General features: G+C 41.1%; 1 protein-coding gene across 6 annotated transcripts in view; it reads left to right on the forward strand.

The window, feature by feature from the left end:
- The first annotated feature begins 4296 nt into the window (after positions 1–4296).
- Positions 4297–24061, forward strand: part of BTBD9 (BTB domain containing 9) — a 437181-nt gene continuing 417416 nt past the window's right edge. For 3 of the 6 annotated variants that reach the window (XM_027601879.2, XM_035728511.1, XM_027601883.2), the window contains exons 1-2: positions 4297–4437; positions 20761–20837. In XM_027601879.2, the coding sequence (XP_027457680.1) occupies positions 20802–20837 (36 nt within the window). In that variant the 5' untranslated portion in view covers positions 4297–4437; positions 20761–20801. Of the gene's footprint in view, positions 4438–4608; positions 4683–20760; positions 20838–24061 lie in introns of those variants that run through there. The other 3 variants (XM_027601878.2, XM_027601880.2, XM_027601881.2) reach the window with 3 other exon arrangements.

Genomic DNA, 24061 nt, shown 5'->3' on the forward strand with positions numbered 1-24061 from the left:
AGATTATTTCTCCCCCAACTTTTTATTTTGAAAAATTTCAAACCAACAGAATACAGATATGCAGGCCAAGCGTTCTCCCAGTTACTAATGCTGAGCCACAAATTTACTCGGAGCTTCTTGGCAGTCGAAGTGAAAGGAGGAAAACAGCCAGTTATATAATTCACATTGCCTAAAAGGAGAAAACTTACCAGTTACTCAAAGGTAGCCTTGAATTTTATGACGGTTGGCCTGAGAAAAAATTCTCTTGTGTTCATTTAATAAGGAATACAGAGCAATATCACACACAACAGCCCTACAGTAACTACATTGATGAGTTCTGTAAACTATGTCGTCTAGAATCCCTCCATGTTAGCAGAGGGTGCTTGGTATGGGTGAATCCTGGCCCCAGCAGTTATTGTGTGACCTTGAGTAAATTACTTAAACTTTCTGTGCCTTAGTTTCCTGATTTATAAAAGTATTGTGATTAAAACTATACCTCAAAGAGCTGTTATGAGCCTTAAATGAGTTAGTGCCTATTATGTACCTAAAACAGGACCTGGAACATAGTAAGCATCATCATTATTATAGTAAATGCTAAAATGAAGGTGTGCACATGATGTAATAGTACAGAGGAAGGGCACTTAAATTAAGGGCCCGAGGAAAGGAGGATGCCTGTGCTTGGTCCAAATCTTAGTCTACTACTTAACTGCTGTTAGTATGACCTTGACCAGATTACTTCAACTTTGTGTTCTTACCTGCTAAAACAGAGATACAATGTCGGCTGTTGATACAATAAGCTGATGTCTGCAAAATTAAATGAGATAATATCTGAGAATTAGATGAGCAAATGTAAATGAGCATGGTATGTATAACAAATAGATGTTTCCTCTTGGATCTGGTGGAATAAATTCCTCTTGCATTCAACTTGTACGTATGTCCATTTCCCCCCAGTTCAACAGTGTATTTAGTTTAGAAGTAGTTGTACATAAATAACCTTTCAGATCACAACAAAACTACCTAGAAGGAATGTTAAAAGATTGGCACTGACTTAGCACAACTCTCATTTTTTTAAATCACCATGGGAAATGTCATTGGTACAGTTATGTCCATTTTTGAAGCACACTGTGCCTAGAGAATAGGTAAATACCTTGATTTCCATTAGACAAAACTGATTGCTCCTTTATCTGTATCACTTTATACATCCCTTATTTCACTTTGGACAGATTTCTACTATAGCATGCAGTATATACTGTGTTACAGTTAATAGTTCATTCAATTTGTACCTTGCTTTGCTTAAAAAAGAACTATGGCAATTAGTTACATACTTCTGTGTTTATCTCCCTTCCAAAACTGTGAGCTTCTCAGATAACTCTATCAGATCCATAGTATCTGGACAGAAGCTGGCATATAACATACTAACTCTCAATGTTTGGTGAAATGATCTGAGTAGGATTTGAAGTGTGTGATTTGAAGTGTGCTGTTATAAGCAAATAAGCCTAATAGAAAGTTGGGATTACCTAGGAATTTATGTGAAAATCACAGACTCAGCCTGATCTCTCCTTGGGTAGATGAGAAAACCAAAGCCTGGAATAGTTAAGTGATTTGCCCAAGGTTACCTAGCTAGTTAATTGCCAGAACCAAGACTAGAGTCTCAAACACCCATCAACCACTCTAGAGTCCAGTCAACTATATTGACCTGCCTTTCAGACCCCACTAATTTGATGTTTATATCTACTACCTCACTAAAGCCATTATCATTGGTCACCAATCACTTTTGTGTTGCTAAATCCAGTCAGTGCTTTTCAGCACTTGATATACTTGACCTACTTGTGATCTCTGACTCTGCTGACCTCATCTCCATCTTGCAATTCTTTCCAACACTGGCTTTTGAGACATTACAGCCTTGAGGCATTATCCAAGTTCCTCAGACTTCTTTGTGGGTGTCTGTTCATCTGCCACTCCTTTTTATAGCTAGTGCTTCCTGGAACTCCATCCTTGGTCTTCTTTATTGTTTCTTCTATTGTTTCTCCCTGATTGATCTCATCCATACCTAGGACTTAAATTACCAATTAAAAGTTAATGTCCTCTAAATCTATTTTATTTTGACTTAACCTCTCTCCTCATTCATAGATCTGTGTAATTCAACTGCTTATTGGATACTTCCCTCTGGATGTGGAGGTTCCCTCCATCAAGTCACAGTCACAATGCAGCAGTCTTTGAGAGAGCCTGAGAACCTGCACCCTTCTCTTTCAAATAAAGGAGGATGCGGCAGAAGACCAACTATCATCTTTACTACTGACTGTATTGGTTTCCTACTGCTGTTGTAACAAATATCACAAACTTAGTAAACAACACAAATTTATTACCTGACAGTTCTGGAGATTAGAAATCCTAAAATCAAGGTATTGGCAGAGCTGTGTTCTCTCTGGGGGCTTTAAGGAAGAATCCATTTCCTTGCCTTTTCCAGCTTCCAGAAGGTGTCTGCATTCCTCAGTGCCATCTTCAATGCCCATAGTGCAGATTCTTCAAATCTCTCTTTCTGACTTTTGTTTCCATCATCATATCTCTTTCCCTGATTCTGATCTTCCTACCTCCAAGCCCAGCCAGATAATCTAAAATAATCTCTTCATCTCAAGATCCTTAACTAATCCCATCTGCAAAGTCCCTTTTGCCACATAAGGGAGGGAACACATTTACGAGATTCTGTAGATTAGGACATGAACTATTTTGGGGGACCATTATTCTGTATAATACAACTGATGAAGTTGGTACTGGATATTACCTGTGGGCAGAGAGCTTCCTAATACAAAATTATGAAATTAAATAGGTTTACTAACTGTCGTCCTGGACCAGGCACCCTCAACACCACCCCAGGTCCTGCTGCTGGAGAGGCAGAGAACACCATCAAGGCAATTCCTTGAAGGCACTTTTCTTTTAAGAAAAAGAATGGGATGGGCTATATATGCCCAGTTTCTCCTTTTAAATCCACCAATCACGAAGTCATTGCTCCAGGGAGGAGTGAGCTGGGGCAGGTGCAGTGAGAAGCCAGGAGTATTGTATTAATGGATATCACCCCAAATGGAAAGAAACATCATGAGTGGAGATTGTTTCCCCAATAAGCAGATTTATATTTGAACTCATCACCATCTCATCCCACAAATCTGATCATCCTCCAAGACTGTCACCACCACTATCTAGTAACTTAGTAGGGAAACTGGTGGATAACCCAGACTCATCTTTCTTCCCATCTTGCTAAATGGTTCCACCATCTCTTCCAGCATCCATACTAGAAACTTGTCCTACTTACTTATCCCCCAGTCAGTGCTGTCAATTCTACCACCTTAACAGTACTCACATCTATTCTTTCTCCTACATTCCCACTGCCAATACCTTTGTTAAGGCTCTAATCACTTCATTGCTGGAGTACAGCAATGGCCTCAATACTCGTCTCCTGGTCTCAGGTCTTACTCGTCCTGTCCAACTTCACTTCCATACCTTTGCTCAAGAAACATCCTTTATTGTTAGTCTCCAAACCCCCACACCCTGGTACCCCAGTTTGTCCAAGCGTCAAGCAAAACTGACTATCCAACATCAGTCAGGATCAGACTTGAACCTAAGTTTCTCTGACTCTCAAGTCCCTGCTCTCATCTGCTCTTGCTTGGCTGCCTTCTCCTATAATAAAAATATTTTAAAGTCTAATGGGCTTTATACTCTACAAAGCACGTTTGCATACATTATTTCTTCTTAGCCTCATAATTCTCCAATGTAGGCAGGATGGGTACTGTTAGCCCCATTTACAATAAAATGAGGTAACGGGGGAATTCAAGGCTCGGTCCATCACACCCTGCTGCTGGGTTAACGAGTGTCACTCAGCAGTTTTCCACGTTGACTGCGCCCTCAGCCCCTTCTGGTTCCACTCCCTGTAGAACCTTCCCACACTTCGCATAAGTACCGATGGGATCGGCGCCAGTCTGGACGAGGCCACTGCTCTTTCCACCACAGGGGCTCCGGAACCTCACGACAGGGACCTTCCCATCTGCAGTGACGCGATCGGTGACGCCATACAGTGACGTATAGTGACGTGACTTACCGGAGCCAGGTGCCGGCAGGGCAGCCACACCCTGGGGCCCACAGCTCAGGAGGGCGACGGGTCAGGGGGGTGGGGAAACGCCGCAAAACCCGTCAGAGGCGACCTCCGGCCCTAAACCCTCAGATCCCGCCTCCCCGCCGCCAACCGGTTGCTAAGTGACGCCAGCGCGCAGAGGCGCGTGCGCGGCCACGGCGGTGTGCGTGAGGGCGGACGCGCGCCGCGCCGGCGGCGGCGGCGGCGGCGGCGGCGGCGGCGGCGAGGACGGCGGCGACGCCAGCGGCCGAGGGGGCGGTGGCTACGAGGTGCGTGCGGAGCAGGCGGAAGAGGCGTCCGTACGGGAGGCTAGGTCGCAGAGGACCATCGTTGGGGTGAGTAGCCGGGGCCTCGCAGGGGAGGTGGGGCCTGGCCGCACCTGCTGCGCGGGCTCGGCGCGGGAACGCGCGCCCCCACCGCACCCGCGCGCGCCGCTCCACGCCCCTCTGCCGCTTTTTCCGGGGGCGGGGAAGGAGCGGGGACGGGGGCTGACGAGGGTCAGTTTCTGGGCGCGGGCGATCCGGGAAGCGGCAGCGAGGGGCCGGTGGAGACAGTGTGGTCCCGGAAGGTGTAGTGGGAAGTAGGTGTCTGGGGGTGTCGGGGTGACTTTGCCGGGCTCCCAGACAGAGGAGTCGGAATCTGGAGAAGCCCAGGTTCCTAGAGCAGTCTCGTAGCCTGACTGAGACAAGGTTGACAGAGACCGAGAGGAGGCGGAACTGCGGACGTGGGGTTGGGGTTCGGAAAGTTTGGCATGCTGGGGCCTTCCTCACCCCTGCCCTGGCTGGGCTCCAAGGAGGAGCCGGTTGTTATGGAGAGAGTTGTGAATCAGTGCCGGCGTGCGGCGTCAGACACACCCACGACCTGGGGAAGGCGATCTGTCAGTACTGAAAGGGGGCGGCCAACCTGTTGCCCGAGTTTCCAACTTCACATGTATGTGCACGTGCCTAATGCACGCGTACAACTTTGCCCTAGGCATTCTGTATCACATTGTTGCTAAGGATTTTGAGGCCGGGGGCGGATATCCATCCTAAGTTCTCACTTCCTCGTAGACTCAAATCAGCTGTTTTATTTCTCAGAACCCTGTTGTGTTTCTGTAATTTTGAGGGCCAAGAAAGTAGGGAGGCACTGTTTTTTGTTTTCCTTAAAAGTAGTACAGACTTGCTAGTTACTAGGCAGAAAATACAGATTCTGTTCAATGTGCGGGCTAGAACATGGTGGTGGTCGGGCAAGCCTGAGTGTAAGGTGCAGCAAATCATCGGACCAGTGCTCTCAGGGCGCTGCATCCCCTCATGAGTCAATATGTGGCGGTTGTAGTTATCATCCTTGGGAGAAAAAGAGTATTGGAGGTAGGGAAGAAGTCAGTATTTCCTGACTTTTGATTAAGGCAATGTCTAGAACTGGTACAGAGACTATCCTGAAATTTAATCGTGACCTGTGCAAGAAAATTGAAGAAAATAACTTGTGAGTTTTCATTCAGCTCTAAAATTTTGTGGTTCAGTTTCATAACTGAGGCTCTGTAAAGTATGCTGCCTGAGGTGCTTACATCTTGGAACCAATAATAACCTTGCTCTGTAGCACTTAGAGTACTGGAAATTCAATGTCTCTTGCTCTGCGGACTGTACCAGTTTTTAGGACAGGTATCATGTCATTTTTATTCATAAGCATTCAGAAGGATTTTATTCTTAAGCATCTACAAAAGTTTGCTGCAGAGTAGGCACACAATAGGTATTTGTTATATATTGCACTGTGTCTGAGTGTTTATTAATGTATAGCAAACATTTAACTCAATTCATCAAGTAGTTAATACATGTGCCCTCCTGCCCTATATCATGTTACATGTGGGAGGAGGGTTGTGGGTACAAATGACATAGAAGACCTGGCTTTTTTTTTTTTTAAGAGTAAACAGTCTGGCTGGGAAAACAAGCATATGTATGTCAAATCATCATGAAACCAAATGAGGCAGTATGTAAATAAGTGCTGTGGGAGGAGCTGTACTTTAAGTGCAGTAGAAATTTAGAAAAGCTAAGACCTGTGGTGGGCTGACCTAGTGAACTTTTTGGAAGAGGGAAGATTTGATCCCGTCTTTGAAAGAGCTATAAAATTTGAATTAGAGAAGAGATAAGAAATCACATGTTGAGAAAATCGTGTGAGTGTGCTTGATGGGGGATATGTTGAGGAGACCTTCCTGTCCTGTCGGGTGAATGGGGTAGGTGATCACTGATGGGGAGATACTGGAGAGATAAGGTTTAGGAGATTGGGAAGGGAAAAGTGTTAAGACTAAGCCAGGCTTATCAGCATCCCACTGATAACGGGATAGGGCCTGCCTGCTGGGTGGGATGGGAGCTGTGTTAAAATAGAGTCTTAGAAAAAAAAAATAGAGTCTTAGACAAGAATATGTGTTATCCTTACTTAAGATTAAGGGATATTATGGTTGAACCAGGATCAGGTTGTTGTACACTTCTGATTTCAGTTACTAATTTGAATAAATGCCTCACTAATGTGAGTGTATCTTATGTGTTTAGTCAGCAGTGCGTGTCCCCATTTCTAAAATCTACCTGATGTGCTTGGGCCTCTCCATTGGAAATCTGAAATGATGTACCCAAAGCAATTATCCAGCCACTCTCGGTGACACAGTTTTGCTTGGGATTATCTCTTACAGTGGTCTGCGAGGATTGAAGTTACTGCTAATCCTGTAAAATATACAAATAATGTTTGCTGGGAAAGGAGTCTATTTGAAGAAGGATGCTAACAAATATTGACAAAAAGACTTGAGAAAATTAAAAATGTTGCCGCTGAATATTGAACCTTTGGTCTTTATAATATCTTTTGTTGTTATGGGGAAATTCTTTTGAGTGGTACCTAAACCTGAAGTTGAATTGCTAACCTACCCTGTGTAAAGTTGCAACACTAAATGTTGCATTATTTAACAACTCAGCAAATATTTATTGGGTGCTAGCTATGGCTAGATACTGTGGTAGGTGCTGGTAACTCAAAACAATAAGACACGGTCTACCCCCTGAGATACTAAGTGTTCATCAGACTAGACGAACCCCTAAATGTGGTGTGTTATAAGAGTTAATCACTTCGGAATAAGTAAAATGCTGAGGGCATTGATGACTTTGGCTGGGGAAAAATTGATATAATCAGGAAGGCTTTAAAGAGAAGAGGATAGAACTTAGCCCTGCAGGTTAAGTAGAATTTTGTATATGTAAAAGGGAAAAGAAGCATTCCAAGCAGAGGGGAGAGCATAAGCAAAGTAGCCAAAGATTAAAATTAATAGGGTTTTTGGAAAACCTTGAGTTGTTTCTTAATGAGACAGGAAAGGTATATTTGGAGCCAAATTATGAGGGGGTCTTCCATTCCATTCTAAAAAGCCTAGACTTTCCTCCCTCCAATGCCACCCCTATGTGGGTGATGGAGAGCCTTGGAAGGTGGACTAATCAGATCAGAAAATTAACTGGCAGTTCCTGCGCAGAATTGCATTAGCGTGGAGAGGCAGAGAGACCAGTTAGGATGTAGATGAGATATGCTGGGAGCCTGAAGAGGGAGAATGGGAATGGACCGACTGTAGAGGTATTTTTTTTTAAGATTTTATTTATTTATTCATAAGAGACAGAGAGAGACAGGCAGAGGGAGAAGCGATGCAGGACTCTATCCCAGGACTCTGGGATCATGACCTGAGCCAAAGGCAGACGCTTAACGGCTGAGCCACCCAGGAGCCCTGTAGAGGTATTTTAAGATGTTATTTAGATGTTAAAATCTCTAAATGTTACGACCATCTAGAGGAGGGAGAGTGAGAAGTCAAAGATGTGTCTGGCTTGAGTAACAATCATATTATGATGACATTAAATTACAAAACACAGGAGGAAGAACAGATATGCAGTGGAAAGAAGAATAATTATCAGGTCTCTGTGTAAAATTTAGAGAGAGCCAGTAGGTGATTGGGAATTCTACTCCAGAGTTGATGAGACAGTTGAGGAATAACTGTGACAATCTCCAAGGCTATGGAAATAGTACTATTCTAAGAGTGAGTATAGTAGCTAATGCCGTGGACTTTGGAGTCAGGAAAACCTGAGGTCAGATCTGTTTCACTTATTGGTTGGTTTGGGCGACCTTGGGCAAGTTATTTAACATCTCTAAGCCTAAATTTCTTCCTAAAAGTGGGGTTAATAATACCTTAAAGAATCCTTGTGGAGATTAAATAAGATAGTATGCACACAATGATTAACACAGTGCCTAGCTTATAAATGTTTAATAAATGATAGCTGCTGCTATTAGTAGTGATAGTTAGAATTAGTGTTGTAGAGGTAGTAGAAGAAGATAGTAGAAGAAGAAAATATAACTACCCAAAAATTGGAGAAGAGAACTGGAAAGGGCAAGGAATGGAACTTTGGGACATCAACACTTAGATCAAATTTTGATTGGTCCTTAGACCTGAGTGTGCATCAGAGATACCTGAGGCCTTGATAAAACGCAGATTGCTGGGCCCCCTGCCTGTGGTTTCTGATTGAGTAGGTCTGAATGGGGTTGAGAATTTGCATTTTGAACAAGTTCTCAGGTGATGCTGATGTTGGTATTCCCGTGACCAAACTTTGAGAACTACTGACTTAGAGGCTGGATCAAAGAAGAGAAACCAGCATAGAGACTAACAAAGAGACTGAGGTGAACGGAGAACCAGGAGAGAGTTCAGAGAAGGTTAGGGAGGTAGCAGCCTGAAGACTCTGTAGATCCACCAGTGTTCTTTCCAGTTCCATAGACTTCATCACATTCTTATTTCTGTCTTCTCCAGGATTTGGCATAATGCTTGGCACATAGCATTGCTTGAATGAACCTTGGAAGCCCCTTAATTACTGTCCTTGTGCATGATTGCACAGACTTCACACAGATTTCATTCATCCTCTTATATCTCTGCTGAGTCATAGAGAAGATACTGTTTCTAATTTTACACACACACACGCAATAACTACAGAAAATTTCTTTCAAATAGTTGATGCATTAGCTAGGTGCTGTGACTTCATGTTAGATGTCCTAACCCCCGCCCCCCTTTATTTTTAATGTCAGAGTCCAGTTTGTAAAATAATTGTCAATAACAAGTGTCAAGATTACAGTCTGTGTCTTGTATTAGGCACTTTGCAGGTTTATAAGATACGCAAATAATATACTCCCTGTACCTCGGAAATTTACAGTAAGATGGTCAAAGGAAAGGAACAAGGAGATATCCCAGAAGTGTAGATTGAGAGGAACCTGAATATGAAGACTCATTCCTTGTTTGCTGATACACTTTGGATCTTATGTGTCTCACATACTGAGGACTTTTGGCATATAGAACAAATGTTAGTTCTCATCTCTGACAGGAATCTGTAAGAGAGTTCCATGGTATAAGAAAATCAAACACTAGTTATGCAAAGATACAAGCACATAATAAAGAGATTTCAGGAGGTAACTTGTAGTTTCATGACTAGCTAGTTAGCTACTCACCATGCTTCCTGGGCTCTTGGTCTCTCTCATTTATTCTGTCAACATTTATTAAGTATTTACCATGTGCCAGAAACTGTGTAAAGTGCTGGCCATTGAGAACTAATTGCTCTGGGCATCTAACCCTGGCTTTAGTTAGGGGGTATGATATGTGTGAATGAGTGTGTGTACATGTTGTCAGGGGAAGATCTGATACGTGCATTTTATAATCTTAAGAATATATTGATATGAGCAGACATCTAGGATTTGAAGTTAAATTCATTCTGCCTTATGTATGCAAGGAGCCATGCAAAATATATAAAAATAAACCAAAAATTTTGAAGATTTATTTGAGAGAGGGAAAGCATAAGCAGGAGGGCCGGGGTTGGAGAGAGAGAGAGAGAGAGAATCTCAAGCAGACCTTGTGCTGAGTGCAGAGCCCGACATGGGGCTCTGTCTCAGGACCCTGAGATCATGACCTGAGCCAAAACAAAGAGTGGGATGCTAAACTGACTATGCCACCCAGGTACCCCAATAAACACAAAGTTTTAAGCAATCAAAGAATATATATTTTGGTAGAGGATAAAAAATGTATTTATAATACTACATAGAATATGACAAGTGCTATGTAAATATTGGTCACAGACTAGGTTCTCTGATGCTTGTTGAGTGCCTCAGGGTTCAGTTGTGATTTCAATTCATACATTACAGTAATGTTCCAGAAATTATAAAGCCATAAATCCATATTAATCTCTTGGACTGCGTTTGCATCTTTATATGGTACCAAAAAATATCTGGCAGTCTGTGTCCTTGTTTTCTTGGTTTGGGAAATATACTTATAGTACACGTAAGGAAAAAGGTTATTAACAACTAGCTATTGGGGTGCCTGGGTGGCTCAGTTGGTTAATCATCTGCCTTCAGCTCAGGTCATGATCCCGGAGTCCCGGGATTTAGTCCTGCGTCAGACTCCCTGCTCAGCGGGGAGTTTGCTTCTCCCTCTGACTCTCCCTCTCTCTCTCTCTCGTTCTCTCTCTCAAACAAACAAATAAATAAAATCTTAAAAAAAATAAAACAAAAAAACCAACCAGCTATTGTTTGTCAAGTCACTGCATTATGCTAGGGCCTTTCTGTATGTCCTTTAATCCTTATAATAACAGGTTTGTAAATTGGGTGTTATCCCCATTTTACTGATAAAGCAACTGAGATACAAAATGGGGAGAAAAGTTTGCCTGCCATTTGTGGCCAGTGAGGTGGGACAGGGATTCAGCCTGAGGCCCGGACCCCAGAGCCAGTGGTCTTCACGTCATCTACTGACATCAGCATGGGGATGTCCAGATGGAGAAATCCAATCTTGTTTCTGCTGATTTGGGAAGAGTTGTTGGAGGAGGTTAGAATTTTAATAACTGCCTGAATGAGTGAAGATAATTTAATAATATTTTTGGAATAGACGGGAAAAGGAGGTAGACATTTAAAAGCCCCAGTGCTAAGTCTCCTGTGAAGATGTGGTTATTATTTGACCCCACATTTTTTAGCTGACTGACAAGAGATTTTACATAAACATCAGATTTTCCACTTTTCTATATATAGGTGCAAAAGTCTTCAATAGGAGGAACTGTACTTTTCCAAGCTAATGACATTTAAAGTAAATTCAGAACTCCTTTTTTATCACTTAGTGAAAAATACCTTGCTCCTCACCCTAAACAGTGTATACTGCTCTCCCTTCTCTCTACACTATTCCTTCTCCCCACCTACAGGTTTGTTTTTTAATCTACTTACAAGTTAAATAGTTCTCTGTATATCCTGTTTGATGTATCCCTTGGGTCCTATTTGTTATAGTCCTGAAGTTACAGCTGTAAGCATCTTTGTAAAGCAGAGTCAATTCTGGCTAACTTCACAATTAATACTTTTATAAAATTATAATTATACAAATGGATAAATATTAAACCCTGTATTATCTATTGCTGTGTAACAAATTACCCCCCCAAATTAGCAGCTTAAAACAACAAACTTTTTTTTTTTTTTTTTAAGAGAGGGAGTGAGAGAGAGAGAAGTCTGAGAGGGAGGGACAGAGGGAGCGAGAGAGAGAGAAGTCTGAGAGGGAGGGACAGAGGGAGCGAGAGAATCTTGGGCAGGCTCCATAGCCAGCTCAGAGCCTAACGGGGAGCTCTGTTTCACAACCCTGAGATCATGACCTGAGCTGACATCAAGAGTCGGAGGCCCAACTGACTGAGCCATCCAGGAGCCCCCAAACATTTCTTATCTAATGATTTCTGTGGGTTAGGAATTCCTTTGCAGCTTAGTTGGATGGTTTTGGCTCAGAGTCTCTGATGAATTGCCCTCCAGCTGTTGGCCAGGACTGCCGCAGTCAGCCCAAGTCTTGATTGGGACTGGAGGGTCTGCTTCCAAGATGGCTGCCTCACATGGCTGTTGGCACAAGGCCTTAGGTCTTTTATTGGGCTGTTTGAGTACCCTCACAACATGTCAGCTGGTTTCACCCAGAGCAAGTGATGCAAGAGGAAGGAGGATACCACATGCCTTATATGGCCTGTTTTGAAAACACACACTGCCACTTCTGCTCTATTCCATTTGTTACAAACAAGTCATTAAGACCAGCCCACACTCAAGGGAAGGCAATTAGGCTCCACTTTTTTGGGGGGGATGGTGGGTCAAAAGAATTTGTAAACAGATTTTAAAACACCATAAATCCTTTGTCATATGAAGCTATTTCCTCAGGTGAAATTGATTGTCTCTATATTTTTTAAAGATTTTATTTATTTATTTATTTGACAGAGAGAGCATGCAAGAGTGGGGTGAAGGGCTGAGGGAGAGAGAGAAGCAGACTCCCTGCTGAGCAGGTAGCCCCACATGGGGCTCCAACCCAGCCCCCTGATATCATGACCCGAGCCGAAGGCAGATGCTTAACTGACTGCTCCTGATTATCTCTATTGTCGCCATGTAGTAATGTAGTAATTTTTCTGACTTGTGTATTCACAGTATTTTCTGGAAATGTTCTGAAGTCAAGGTAGTGGTTTTTAAAATCGCTTTAAAGCAAGTTTTCACAGATTACAGATTTGTTTATGATTTCTTGAAGTTTTGCATCTATTTCATTAGCTGCAGTTCTAATACTGCCAGAAAGCTTTCATTTTTATCCTATTCTATACATTTATTCTTGTATCATTTCATTTACACTATTTAATGGTTTCCATGATTAATCTTAAGTAGAACCAAACATTTCAAGGCAAATTGATTTACCTTCCAAACTTTTAGAAGAAAAGTGCTTGCTTAACCCGTGTTTGAAGGCACGCATTTCAGCTTCCACAGAGCACAGTGACTTTGGGTTTCATGGCTTGGATGAGGCTGTTAACTTTGTTCAAGTTCTTTGTGTACTTGAGAAGCTCTTCTTGAGTAAGGTCCTTAAGTAGCTCCATTGGATTCCAAATCTCATTCTTTTGAAAGTGTATATAGAATTGGTTTAGTCAGAGAACCTATTTTTTTTTTTAAAGATTTTATTTATTTATTTGACAGAGAGAGACAGAGCGAGAGAGGGAACGCAAGCAGGGGGAGTGGGAGAGGGAGAAGCAGGCTTCCCGCCGAGCAGGGAACCTGATGCAGGGCTCAATCCCAGGACCCTGCGACCATGACCTGAGCTGAAGGTAGACGCAACCCAAGTTCCCCTAGTCAGAGAACCTTTTTGGAACATCACAGTTAGGTTTATTTTGGCACTTTCTTTCTTTATTTTTTTTTAAATTTTTAAAGATTTTTGTTTATTTTAGAGAGCAAGAGAGAGAGAGCACGAGCAGGGGGAGAGGGAGAGGGAGAGAGAGAATGTCACGCAGACTCTTTGCTGAGCGTGGAGCTGGATCTGGGGCTCAATCTCATGACCCTGAGATCATGACCTGAGCTGAAACCAAGAGTTGGAGGCTTAACTGCCTGAGCCACCCCGGTGCCCCTATTTCTTTAGATGTTAACCGGATCTAGACTTTACTGTCCCTACCCCCAACAGGTGTCAGTTACCTTTTTTCTTCTTTTTATTTTGACCCAATTTTAGACAGAAAAGATTTCTCCTATAACCTTTCCCCAAATGTTAACCTTTTACCACATTTGTTTTATCCTTTCTGTCTCTCACACACACACATTGTTCAAGGGTAAGCTGCAGAGCATTATTTACAATAGCTCAACTGTGGAGGCAGCCCAAGTGTCCATCAATAGGTGAATGGATAAAGAAGATGTGGTATATATATTTAGTGGAATATTATTCAGCCATAAAAAGAATGAAATCTTGCCATTTGTGCCAACATGAATGGATGTAGAAGATACAGTGCTAGATGAAATAAGTCAATCAGAGGAAGACAAATACCATGTGATTTCACTGACCTATGAAATTTAAGAAAAAAAAGACAAAAAACACTCTTCACTGCGGAGAACAAACTGATGGTTACCAGAGGGGAAGTGGGTGGGGGGGATGGGTGAAACAGGTGAAGGGGATTAAGATCACACCTTGATGAGCACTAAATAATATATGGAACTGCTGAATCATTAAATTGTATACCTGGAACTGTTATAACTATGTTAAATACACTGGAATGAAAATTAATAATAAGAGCAAGTGGCAGATGCCCTTTTACCCCAGTCTTTCAGTGTGCATTTCCTTAAAAGAAAAAAGAATATTCTCATATTAACTACCTTCTAATCATCGGGAAATTAGTATTAATACAGTACTGTTATTGTCCTAATTGGCTTATGAGTGAACACTATTCATAGCAACAACAACAAAAACCCAACGCACAGAAACAAAACAAAAACCACTCACGACCTTCGGTTGTTTTCCTTTGGTCTCCTTTAGTCTGGAACAGTTTCTCAATACTTTGTGACACTGACTTTTTTGAGGAGTATAGGCTAGTTTCTCATTCGAAGTTTGTCTGGTATGCCTTCATGATTTGACCCACGTTAATCCGTTTTTGGGAAGGATACCACAGATGTTGTGTTTTTCTCAGTGCATCATTTCAGGGAGGCCAATGATGCTGATGTTACTGCTGATGTTACCTTTGGTCATTTAGTTCATAAGGATTCTGCCTGCCTTTTCCACTGTAAAGTTAATATTTTTCCTTTGTAACTAAGAAGTATCTTCTGGAGAAATACTTTGAAACTGTAAACATCCTGTTACTCCTCAAACTTTCACCTACTAGTTTTAGCATCCATTGTTGATTCTTTCCTGAATCAGTTTTGCCAAATGAATATTTCTTAATTCCATTATTCCTCCTACATTTATTAGTTGAGTTCCCCCATTAGTTAATATCACTATAAATTCACAGATTCTTGTGTTATTCAGTGGGTTATAATTTTTATTTATTATTTATTTTTAAATTTCTATAAGTATAGTTAACATACAGTGTTATGTTAGTTTCAGGAGTACAATATAGTGATTCAGTACTTCCATACATAACACAATTCTCCTCATGACAATGCACTCCTTAATCCCTATCACCTATTTTACCCCTTCCCTCTGGTAACCATCAGTTTGTTCTCAATAGTTAAGAATCTGTTTCTTGGCTTTCTCTCCTCCCCCCCTTCTCTCTCTCTCTCTCTCTCTCTCTCTCTCTCTCGTTTCCCTTTACTGTCATTTCTTTTACTCGAATTGCCCCATATTCAACCAGTTGAAACTTTTTCAGGCTGGCTTCTGCTTTGTGATGTGTCCCTGTTATTCTTTTTTAGTTTTTATTTTTGCAAGAGAGGGCATGTGCATGAGAGCACAAGTGAGGGGGAGGGGCAGAGGGAGAAGCAGACTCCCCCCTGAGCAGGGAGCCTGATGTGGGACTCGATCCCAGGACCCTGGGATCATGACCTGAGCTGAAGGCAGATGCTTAACCAACTGAGCCACCCAGGCACCCTGTGTCCCCATTATTTTTTGAGCACCTCCTTATTTTCTAGTACAGTAAGATGGTCCAGGTTCATCTGTATTTTCCCTACCTCTGCCTTGGATTCAGCTCCAGGGAACCCTTAGTGGAAAATTGTATCTAGAAATCAAAATCCCAGTGCTAGGTGTGTTCACAGGTATCAGAATGTCATTGCTTCTAGACTGTCTTAGCAAACAGGGCTGTGTGTGTATGTGTGTTTACACCCATATACCTCTATATCTAGTTTTGTGTATCTCTATCTGAATTAACCCCAGGAGTTCACACTGAGCCATCCAGTTCCTGTCCTACACCACAGGGTTTCTTCTAACCGTTCCTCTTTTCTTTTTTTTTTTTTTTTTAAAGGTTTTATTTCTTTATTTGAGAGAGAGAGAGAGACAGAGGGAACACAAGCAGGGGGAGCAGAGGGAAAGGGAGAGAGAGAAGCAGACTCCCCGACGAGCAGGGAGCCCAATGTGGGGCTTGATCCCAGGACCCTGAGATCATGACCTGAGCCGAAAGCAGATGTTTATTGAATTGAGCCACCCAGGCGCCCCCCGTTCCTCTTTTCTTATTTGTAACTTCTCCTACAGTGAGAACCTGGTCCCCCCTTTTGACCTTATATTTACTTATTTGTACACTTAATGTACCTGGAAAGTAGGTTCAAAATTGCTAACCTGTGCCTTTGTGAAAATTTAGTATTTGTTTAACCTTTAACCTTTAGCCTGAAGGCATATAGTATAGCCACTTTGTTCAAAAGTTACATAGTTATGTAGCCCTTTCAGTGTGATTATGTTATTCATTTGAAATAGTTTGGTTCATTTGATTCTCTGTATTTTATGTCACCCTCTTGCCTCCCCATCTTTGTTGATTTTATTTACTGTCCTTTTTTGAGCATGTGAAACATGAACATGGTTGAAAAAGTTAACAAGGCATCCTCAGAAAAGTGTCACCCCCATTTCTTCTGTCCTTTCCACTCTCTTTCTAACCACCTCCTATAATCTAGTCATTTTCTCTGCTCTATCCTTACTATGCTTCTTTTTGCACAAATGACCAGATATATGTATATTTTCTTATTCCCCCATTTTTTTTTCTTACACAAAAGGTGCTGTAGATTTTCTTCTGCATTTTACTTTTTACACTTAACATTGTATCCTGGAAACCACTCCACATAAGTTCCTAGAGATCTTTCTTGTTCTATTTTACAACTGCATAAAATTCCTTTGTGAGAAGGTCACCTGCTTACTTCTATGAGGTTTCTTATATTTACCTAGTACTTTTAGAGCACTTTCCTCTTGTTGCCTCATTCCATTCATGCTTCCCTCTACCTTTCCCGTTAAGGTTAGGTGCCTTTCTTAGGCTTCCTTAGTCACACTCTCCAAGCCATAGATTAATTTCTTATCAGATTGAACTTGCTTTTCTTCCCCCTCAATTCCTTGTCCGGATGAATGCTACATTATTCATCTAAGCTGAAGACCTGAGTGTCCTGAACTCCTTCTCTCTTGTACCCTGATATTCTGTCTTGTTTATAATCCCTCATACCCATTCTCTCCTTTCCATTACTGCTTTTACCTTCATCGAAGTCCTCAGTTTCTTGCCTACATTATTGCATTAGAATCCTTAACTATAGAGCAATGGTCTGAGGACAGCATAAAAGTCAGCTGGTAATTTGTTCAAAATGGAAATTTGAGGACCTCACTCTAGAGCTTCTGAATCAGAAACTGGTGATGGGACCTGGCAATCTGTTTTACCGTTCCCTCCAGGTGGTTCTGATACAACTAAAGTTTGGGGACCATGGACAGAGTGTTTGCAAAATTGCAGAAGGAGCTTTTTTTTTTTTTTTAAGATTTTACTTATTTATTTGAGAGAGAGAGCATGAGTGGGGGAGGGAGGAGCAGAGGGAGAGGGAGAAACAGACTCTCCACTGAGCAGGGAGCCTGATGTGGGCCTCAATCCCAGGATTCTGGGATCATGACCTGAGCCAAAGGCAGACTCTTAACCTACTGAGCCACCCAGGTGCCCCATAGAAGGAGCTTTTAAAGACATTAATAGATACCAAAAGTGAAGAAAGAAGCGAACAAGTTGTGAAAAATGGGAACACTTGAACTGAGCTGACCAAGGCACGAGGAACCTCCAAAAAAGGGGAAGGAAAGCTCATTTGTTTCCCGCCGGCTTTCCTTTTTTGTCCCGTAGGACATGTAGTCTTTGGCACAGGATCCTAGAACTCAAAACTGATGCTGTCCTAGCCTGGGTCCGAGCTTGCATAGAAAATGTCTATATCTTTTAAAACTTTTGTTTCTGTTGTCCAACAACACACATACAGACAAGTAGGTGGAACACAAATGCTGAACTTAATAAATTATTTTAAAGTAACATCCAGTTTATTTCCACTTGGTTAAGAAATAAAACCCTGTTGGTCCCTAGGCACCCATCAGGTGCCCCTTCCCAATCTCAGCCCCTCTTCTAAAAGTAAACACTGTCCTGACTTTTATATTACTTCCTTATTCTTTTTTATGTTTTATCCCCTAAGTATACCCATTAAACACTTACAGGTTACATAGCCTATTTTTGAACTTTACATAAATGAAATCATATGTGTGTATTCTTTATGTTGGGAATGCTTAATTTAATATTACATTTTGAGATTTATTCATCTTGTTACATACAGCTGATTTTTTTCATTTTCATTGCTGCATAGTATTCCATTTCAGGACTGTACAGTTTTTCCTTTCTGCTTTTGATGGATGTTTGGGTTGTTTCTGGGCCTTTTCTGTTTTGGCTAGGATATTCTTGTACATGCTCGTGAACGTGGCTTACCTTAGCATATGGTAGAGTAGTATTACTGAGTCATATGGTGTGCAGATCTTCAATATCAGTAGATAACAGCAGATTTTTTTAAAGTGGTTAAACCATTTCAATAATTCTATTTATTTTTGAGCCTTTATATTATCAGTATGAGGATCACTTACATCAAGCTAGCTAATACTCATACCATAGTTTTCAGTACCTTGCTGAAGTCCTAGAGATGGAGAAAGCAGCTTAATGAAGAAATAACCTTTGTAACAAACAGCTCAGCTAACATCAACTCATTATCTTTTTTAAAAAAAATCAGTTTTAAGGAGGTAATATATGGACATGGTATAAAATTTTAAAAATACAAAGGGGTATACAACAGAAAGTAGGTTTTCCTTTCATCCTTACCCAACAGACATCCAGTTCTTCCTTCTGGAAGCAGCCGCTATTACCCCTGATATATTAATTTGTTCAACAAATTTTTACTGAGTGCCATGTAAACACCAGGAATTGTTCTAATGTTTGGAGATAGAGGGGTGAACAAAACAGGCAAAGATCTGCTCTCATTCATGGAGGCTTCTATTCTACTAGGAGTGATTAAAAGTAGTAAAGATTCCTGTATACCTTTTCAGAAATATTCCGTATGTATATGACACATTCTTGTGTTTATTCCTAAACACAAAGGTCACATACCACATTAATGCATCTTGCTTTTTCTTCATCTTGTCTTGGAGGCTGTTCCATATCAGTATATGAAAAGGCTATCTCATTCTCTTTAGCACCCCTTACAGTGTCGCATTTTATGGCTGTTGTCAGGGAAAAAACTGTGGAAGACTGAAATGGGCATAAAAAAAATCACCGACTGTCCTATCTAGTGCGCTCTTCTGGGCTATCTGTGCCTTTCATTGTATTTGAGCTATTTTATAACTGTAAATTGTAGAAAACTGACAGTAATGCAGATGATTCTTGTTCATAGAAACACGAGTGGATTTTGTCCAGTGAAATGCAGTTGAATGTTGCCCTGGGGATATTGGCTAGTTTTGCATCTATTTGTAAAGCAATGTTAACATTCCAGGTAGCACAAGCGTCTGTGTGTGCATCTATGTGTGCGTTCTTTGATGTCTTCTTTGAACCCTTTATAATATCTTACTGAATGCTTCATTAATTAGTGATTTAAACAAGATCTTTGATATGTTTTATATCTATATCATGATTTATATGTGTCATGATTTTACTTTTTTAAAAATTATCTTTTAACAGATACATCATAATAACTCCCTTTTTGATGGACATTTCGTTTCTTTATAAAGTAGTTCATACCAGTTTTAGACGGTTTTAATGACTAGGAAAATCTGTGCTATCATGAAGCAGTACTTCATGATGCTTTGACAAGGAGATTAATGGATGTGAGAGTTCTGGTAGTTCTTCCATCAAGCATTATGACCTAGTCCCTGCCCTCAAGGAGTTTGTAGTCTAGTGCAGGAGGAGTAGGAATGATATCAGATGAAGGGTAGCATGGATATTGGGTAATCTACTAAGAGATACCTAAGATGAGGTTCCCCTGAGGGTGGGAAAGAACTGCATGGTCTTGCTTTCCTCACAGCATGCTTTTTCTCACAGGCCCCTGGTCTGGGCTTGCTGAGGCAGAACTGGACGCCTCCCTCTTTGCCATGCTGGCTGCCAGTGTATTTGTTTTTATGCTGGCTATGGAACTAGTGAGGTCTTGGGGACTCAAGTGGAATCCCATGGCTCCAGTTACCAGCACAGTGGTCTGTTCCTGTAGATGATGGCATTAGCAAGAGAATATAGTGGAGTCACATAGTTGGGGTGGGAGTGGGTGGGTTAGTGTTTATATTCGAAAGTCAGGACAGAATGTAAAAGTCAGGTAGCAGGAAAATTTTCTTTAGAAGACCCTGTAATGCCTACAGAATACCATATCATGGTTCTCTTAATACAGGAATGTCCTAAAATAAGCTAATTTGAATTATGAGAATTTAATTTTACTAGAAGTTTTGTTTGACACCCCTAATTTGGCTTATCAACACCTTGCCATTACTAACCATTTCCTGGCAGGCCTCTAAAGCACCACTATGAAACTGTCTTTGCAGTTATGTACTTGGTGTTTGATAAGGTTCTCTCAGATACTAGTTTCTTATTCTGTCAGTAATAATCTTGGGTGCAGTTGCATTGTTTTTATTGATTTCCTTGCTGTCTCTACTGTTGTCTCCCCTCCATTAAAGGTTTAATTACCCAAACATTAACGTATGTACACTTTGTTAACTACTGAGGAATTGTGTACTACTTATTTCAGTGAACTCCATTAAATTATTTTGAGGTGAAGAAATCACCCTCTCAAAGTTTTTAAAGGAGGGGTTAATTTTCCTAAGGCAGGATAGCTCTGTTCTACCACCTCTCTCTCCCTTGTCACTGTTTCTCTTGGGCCTTCAATTAATTTTTTGCTGCCTCCACTTATTTGTCAGTGATGGAGAAACTTCCAAAATCTCTCATACCTTGTTTCAGACTTGAGTACAGCAAGGAACATTGAGTGGAGGCGTTGAGTGATGGATAGCTCCCACTATTTTGACGACTCCTTCTGTGTAAGTAATTGAATTCACGTAAGTTAAATTTAAGTATGATGTTCCACCTTTACGGTAAGAATTGACCTAATGCAGCTGGAATTGGAGAGGAGGTTCCCAGGCAGCTTCCCTCTCATCCACGCAGACCTTTGTTGACCTCCTGCTGGGTTACATTAAGTACTGTGTATACAAGAGAGAATAATTTATGTTTCCTGCCCACAGAGAACTTGTAATCTAGTGGGAATAGGAGAGTTAAAGGTAGATGTTTGTGATATAAAGCGGTAAGTGCTGTGAGAACAATATATCCAGACTATTAGCTTAGAATTTATATGCCATGAATACTTAGTCTATCCGTACTCCTGAGGAGACATCTTAATTAAGACATCTTAATAAGCATTGATATTCAAAAAGGGCTTCCTGGTGATGGTGACACTTCATTAGGCTAAAGGATAAGGCCTTACCTTACTTCAGGAGGTCAAGGGAATATGTGTTTTGGCAGAGAAATGACAAAGTGTGTCAGGGTAAGTGGTGTTGCTGAAGCATAAAGTGAAAGGTAGAAGGGAGGCTAGAGTGGTAAGCAAGGGTCAGTTCAGAGAGGACCATGGATGCCCTGTCTGTGAATTTCTATACCATCCCAGTGATCATAATCTGATCATTATAATTATATTAATAATATAATCACTAATAACTACCATCTGTTAAGCACTTACTATATGCCAGGAACTATATTAAGTGTTTTATAGTTATTTAATCCTCTGGGACATTCATAAGTGAAAATGTGGAGATGCAGAGAAGTTGAGTAACTTGTTCAAGGTCATGTCTTGACCTTGCAATGAGTGCAGAGAGGGGATTCCAAAGTGTAGAAGTCTGACTGCAGAGCCTTTTAATTGGAGAATCATTTAAAAAGTGTTAAGCCAGGGAGTAGCTTGATTATACCTTCATTTTAGATTGGTTATTGTACAAACTGAGTGGAGATGGAATTGAGGGGGACAAAATGGGAGGTGGGGAGATAGTTTGGAAGCTGTCAGAGTAGTGAAGGTAAGAGATGATTGAAACCTGAACTAGAGCAGAAGTTATTAGACAGGTATAGGAGGGATGAATTAGAGTAATAAAATTTAGGAGATAAAATTAGAAGATCTTGGGGCTCCTGGGTGGCTTAGTTGGTTAAGCATCTGACTCTTGGTTTCGGCTCACATGATCTCAGGGTTGTGGGATCAAGCCCCGCGGTGGGATCCATGCTCTGTGGAGTCTGCTTGAGGTTCTCTCTCTCTGCCCCTTCCCCTCCTCACATGGTCTCTCTTTCTCTCTCTCTCAAATAAGTAAATCTTTAAAAAAAAAATCTAATTAGTTGATTAGACAGGGTGGGGTCAGGGAAAGGAAGAAGTCAAGGGAAATGTACAGGTTTTTAGCATAGGTTACTTGTGTGGTATACCCCATATTAAGATAAAGAACACTGGAGGAAGACATGCATTAAGAGAAGATTAATTTGGTATTGAGTATGCTGATTTGAAGGGCCAGTGGAGACATGTGTTGGAATCATATTGCAGGCATGTGAATCTGTACATACGAATCTGAAATTCAGAGATGTCTGACCTAGAGATAGAGATTTGGAAGTTAGCAGGTAGTAGTTGAAACCAGAAGGAATGATAAACTCACAAGGAAGCCCTGGGGAATATAACTCTTAAGGACACAGTAGTCAAAGAAGAGACACAGAGGTAAAAGGAGGACCAGGAGAAGAGATTGTCACAGAGGCTAAGGGGGTAGAGTTACAAGAGGGTACGTTCAAGAGTGTCACATGCTGCAGAGAGATCCAGAAAGGTAAGAATGGAAAAGCGAATCTTGGATATTCCAATGAAGAAGTCATTGATGACTATGGTAAGAGTGGGGTGGTGGGCTGATAGACTTCCGTGGATTCAGGAGTGAATTGGAGGTTGTAAGGAGGAGGCCGTGGGTATGGATAATCTTATGAAGAGTTTGAATAAAAACTGGAAAAGGGATGAGAAAGTATGTGTGACGTGCAAGGTTGAACAACTAGTTCTAAACTCTTCATGCTCCCAACCTTGGGGAAGCTGGTTTGGGCTCAACAATTTGAAAATTGGGCCCCAAAATTTGAAAGTTCTTGAAACTTTTGGAGAGTATAGACTCAAATCCTGACAGTTGAGGTCAGCTGCTTCCTTTGTAGCCTCTGAGTACTCCTTCTATTCTCCAATGGACTATAATTTGCTCCAGTTTGTTGTCAGTGCAATATGTATGTCAGAAAGTCATCACCAAAGTGCTTTATCCTAAATGATAGTTTGGCAAAAAAATAAAATAAAATAAAATAATAATAATAAAGTGATGGGAGAGATTAGTGGAGGAAACCCTGGGAAGGAAAATTTGTCGACCATTATACTATGTCCTTCACGTGTTTTATTTTATATTATTTTATTGCATCCTCATAGCCACCATATTGGGGGTGAGGTTATCCCCATTTTCTCAATGAGGAATTGAGATCCTTAGCCCTGTCTCTCCTTATCTTATCCCAGGTTCTGCCACTGATGACTGTGACCTTGAAGAAGTTTCTCAGTTTCCTCGTCTATAAAAAGCTGTGGGTTTTGATCCTGAAGGCCTTTCCAGCTCTAGGGTTCTAGGAATCTGAATATTTATTAATAGTGTCGCTATTTGGGCATGAAAAAAAAGGCTATTCAGGGAATTTCCCTCCTTTCAGTGAATTAATAACTTAATAGTAACACTGTCAGATTGTTCAGACTAAATAATTTATTTTCCCATCACAAAGTGAGTACCCATTATGTACGTGGCCTTAGAAGGCTACTGTAAAATAAATCAAATAAATTGGCTTGGTGACAGGCTCTCCATCAATTGTTACTAGCCCTGGGCACATGGGCAAATAGCTACCTGCAAGATTGTGTGATGATTTGAAAGTGTGTTATAGGTTAAGTGCTAAGTATTTTTATCAATTTAGGAAGTACTTTGGCATGTGGCCTTTAAAAATTACATTATTATATTATCATAAATTTTGATTAAGGCAACAAAACGTATTTACTGTGGCCAGCTTCACAGCTGGGGTGAAATATTTTATAGCGTGTATAATGAGCCACTGGATGATGGTGATTCTCTGCTCACATCTGAAAGATGAGAGTTGGGAAATGAATTAGAGGATTTAAAGGGCTATTTAATTGTGAAAATTAATTTCAAGTAACAGTATCATGTGCTCAGTGAGTATTTAATAACTGAGGAGGAGGAGG

The sequence above is a fragment of the Zalophus californianus genome, chromosome 7 (genome assembly GCF_009762305.2).
Source record: "Zalophus californianus isolate mZalCal1 chromosome 7, mZalCal1.pri.v2, whole genome shotgun sequence".
Lineage (NCBI taxonomy): Eukaryota > Metazoa > Chordata > Mammalia > Carnivora > Otariidae > Zalophus > Zalophus californianus.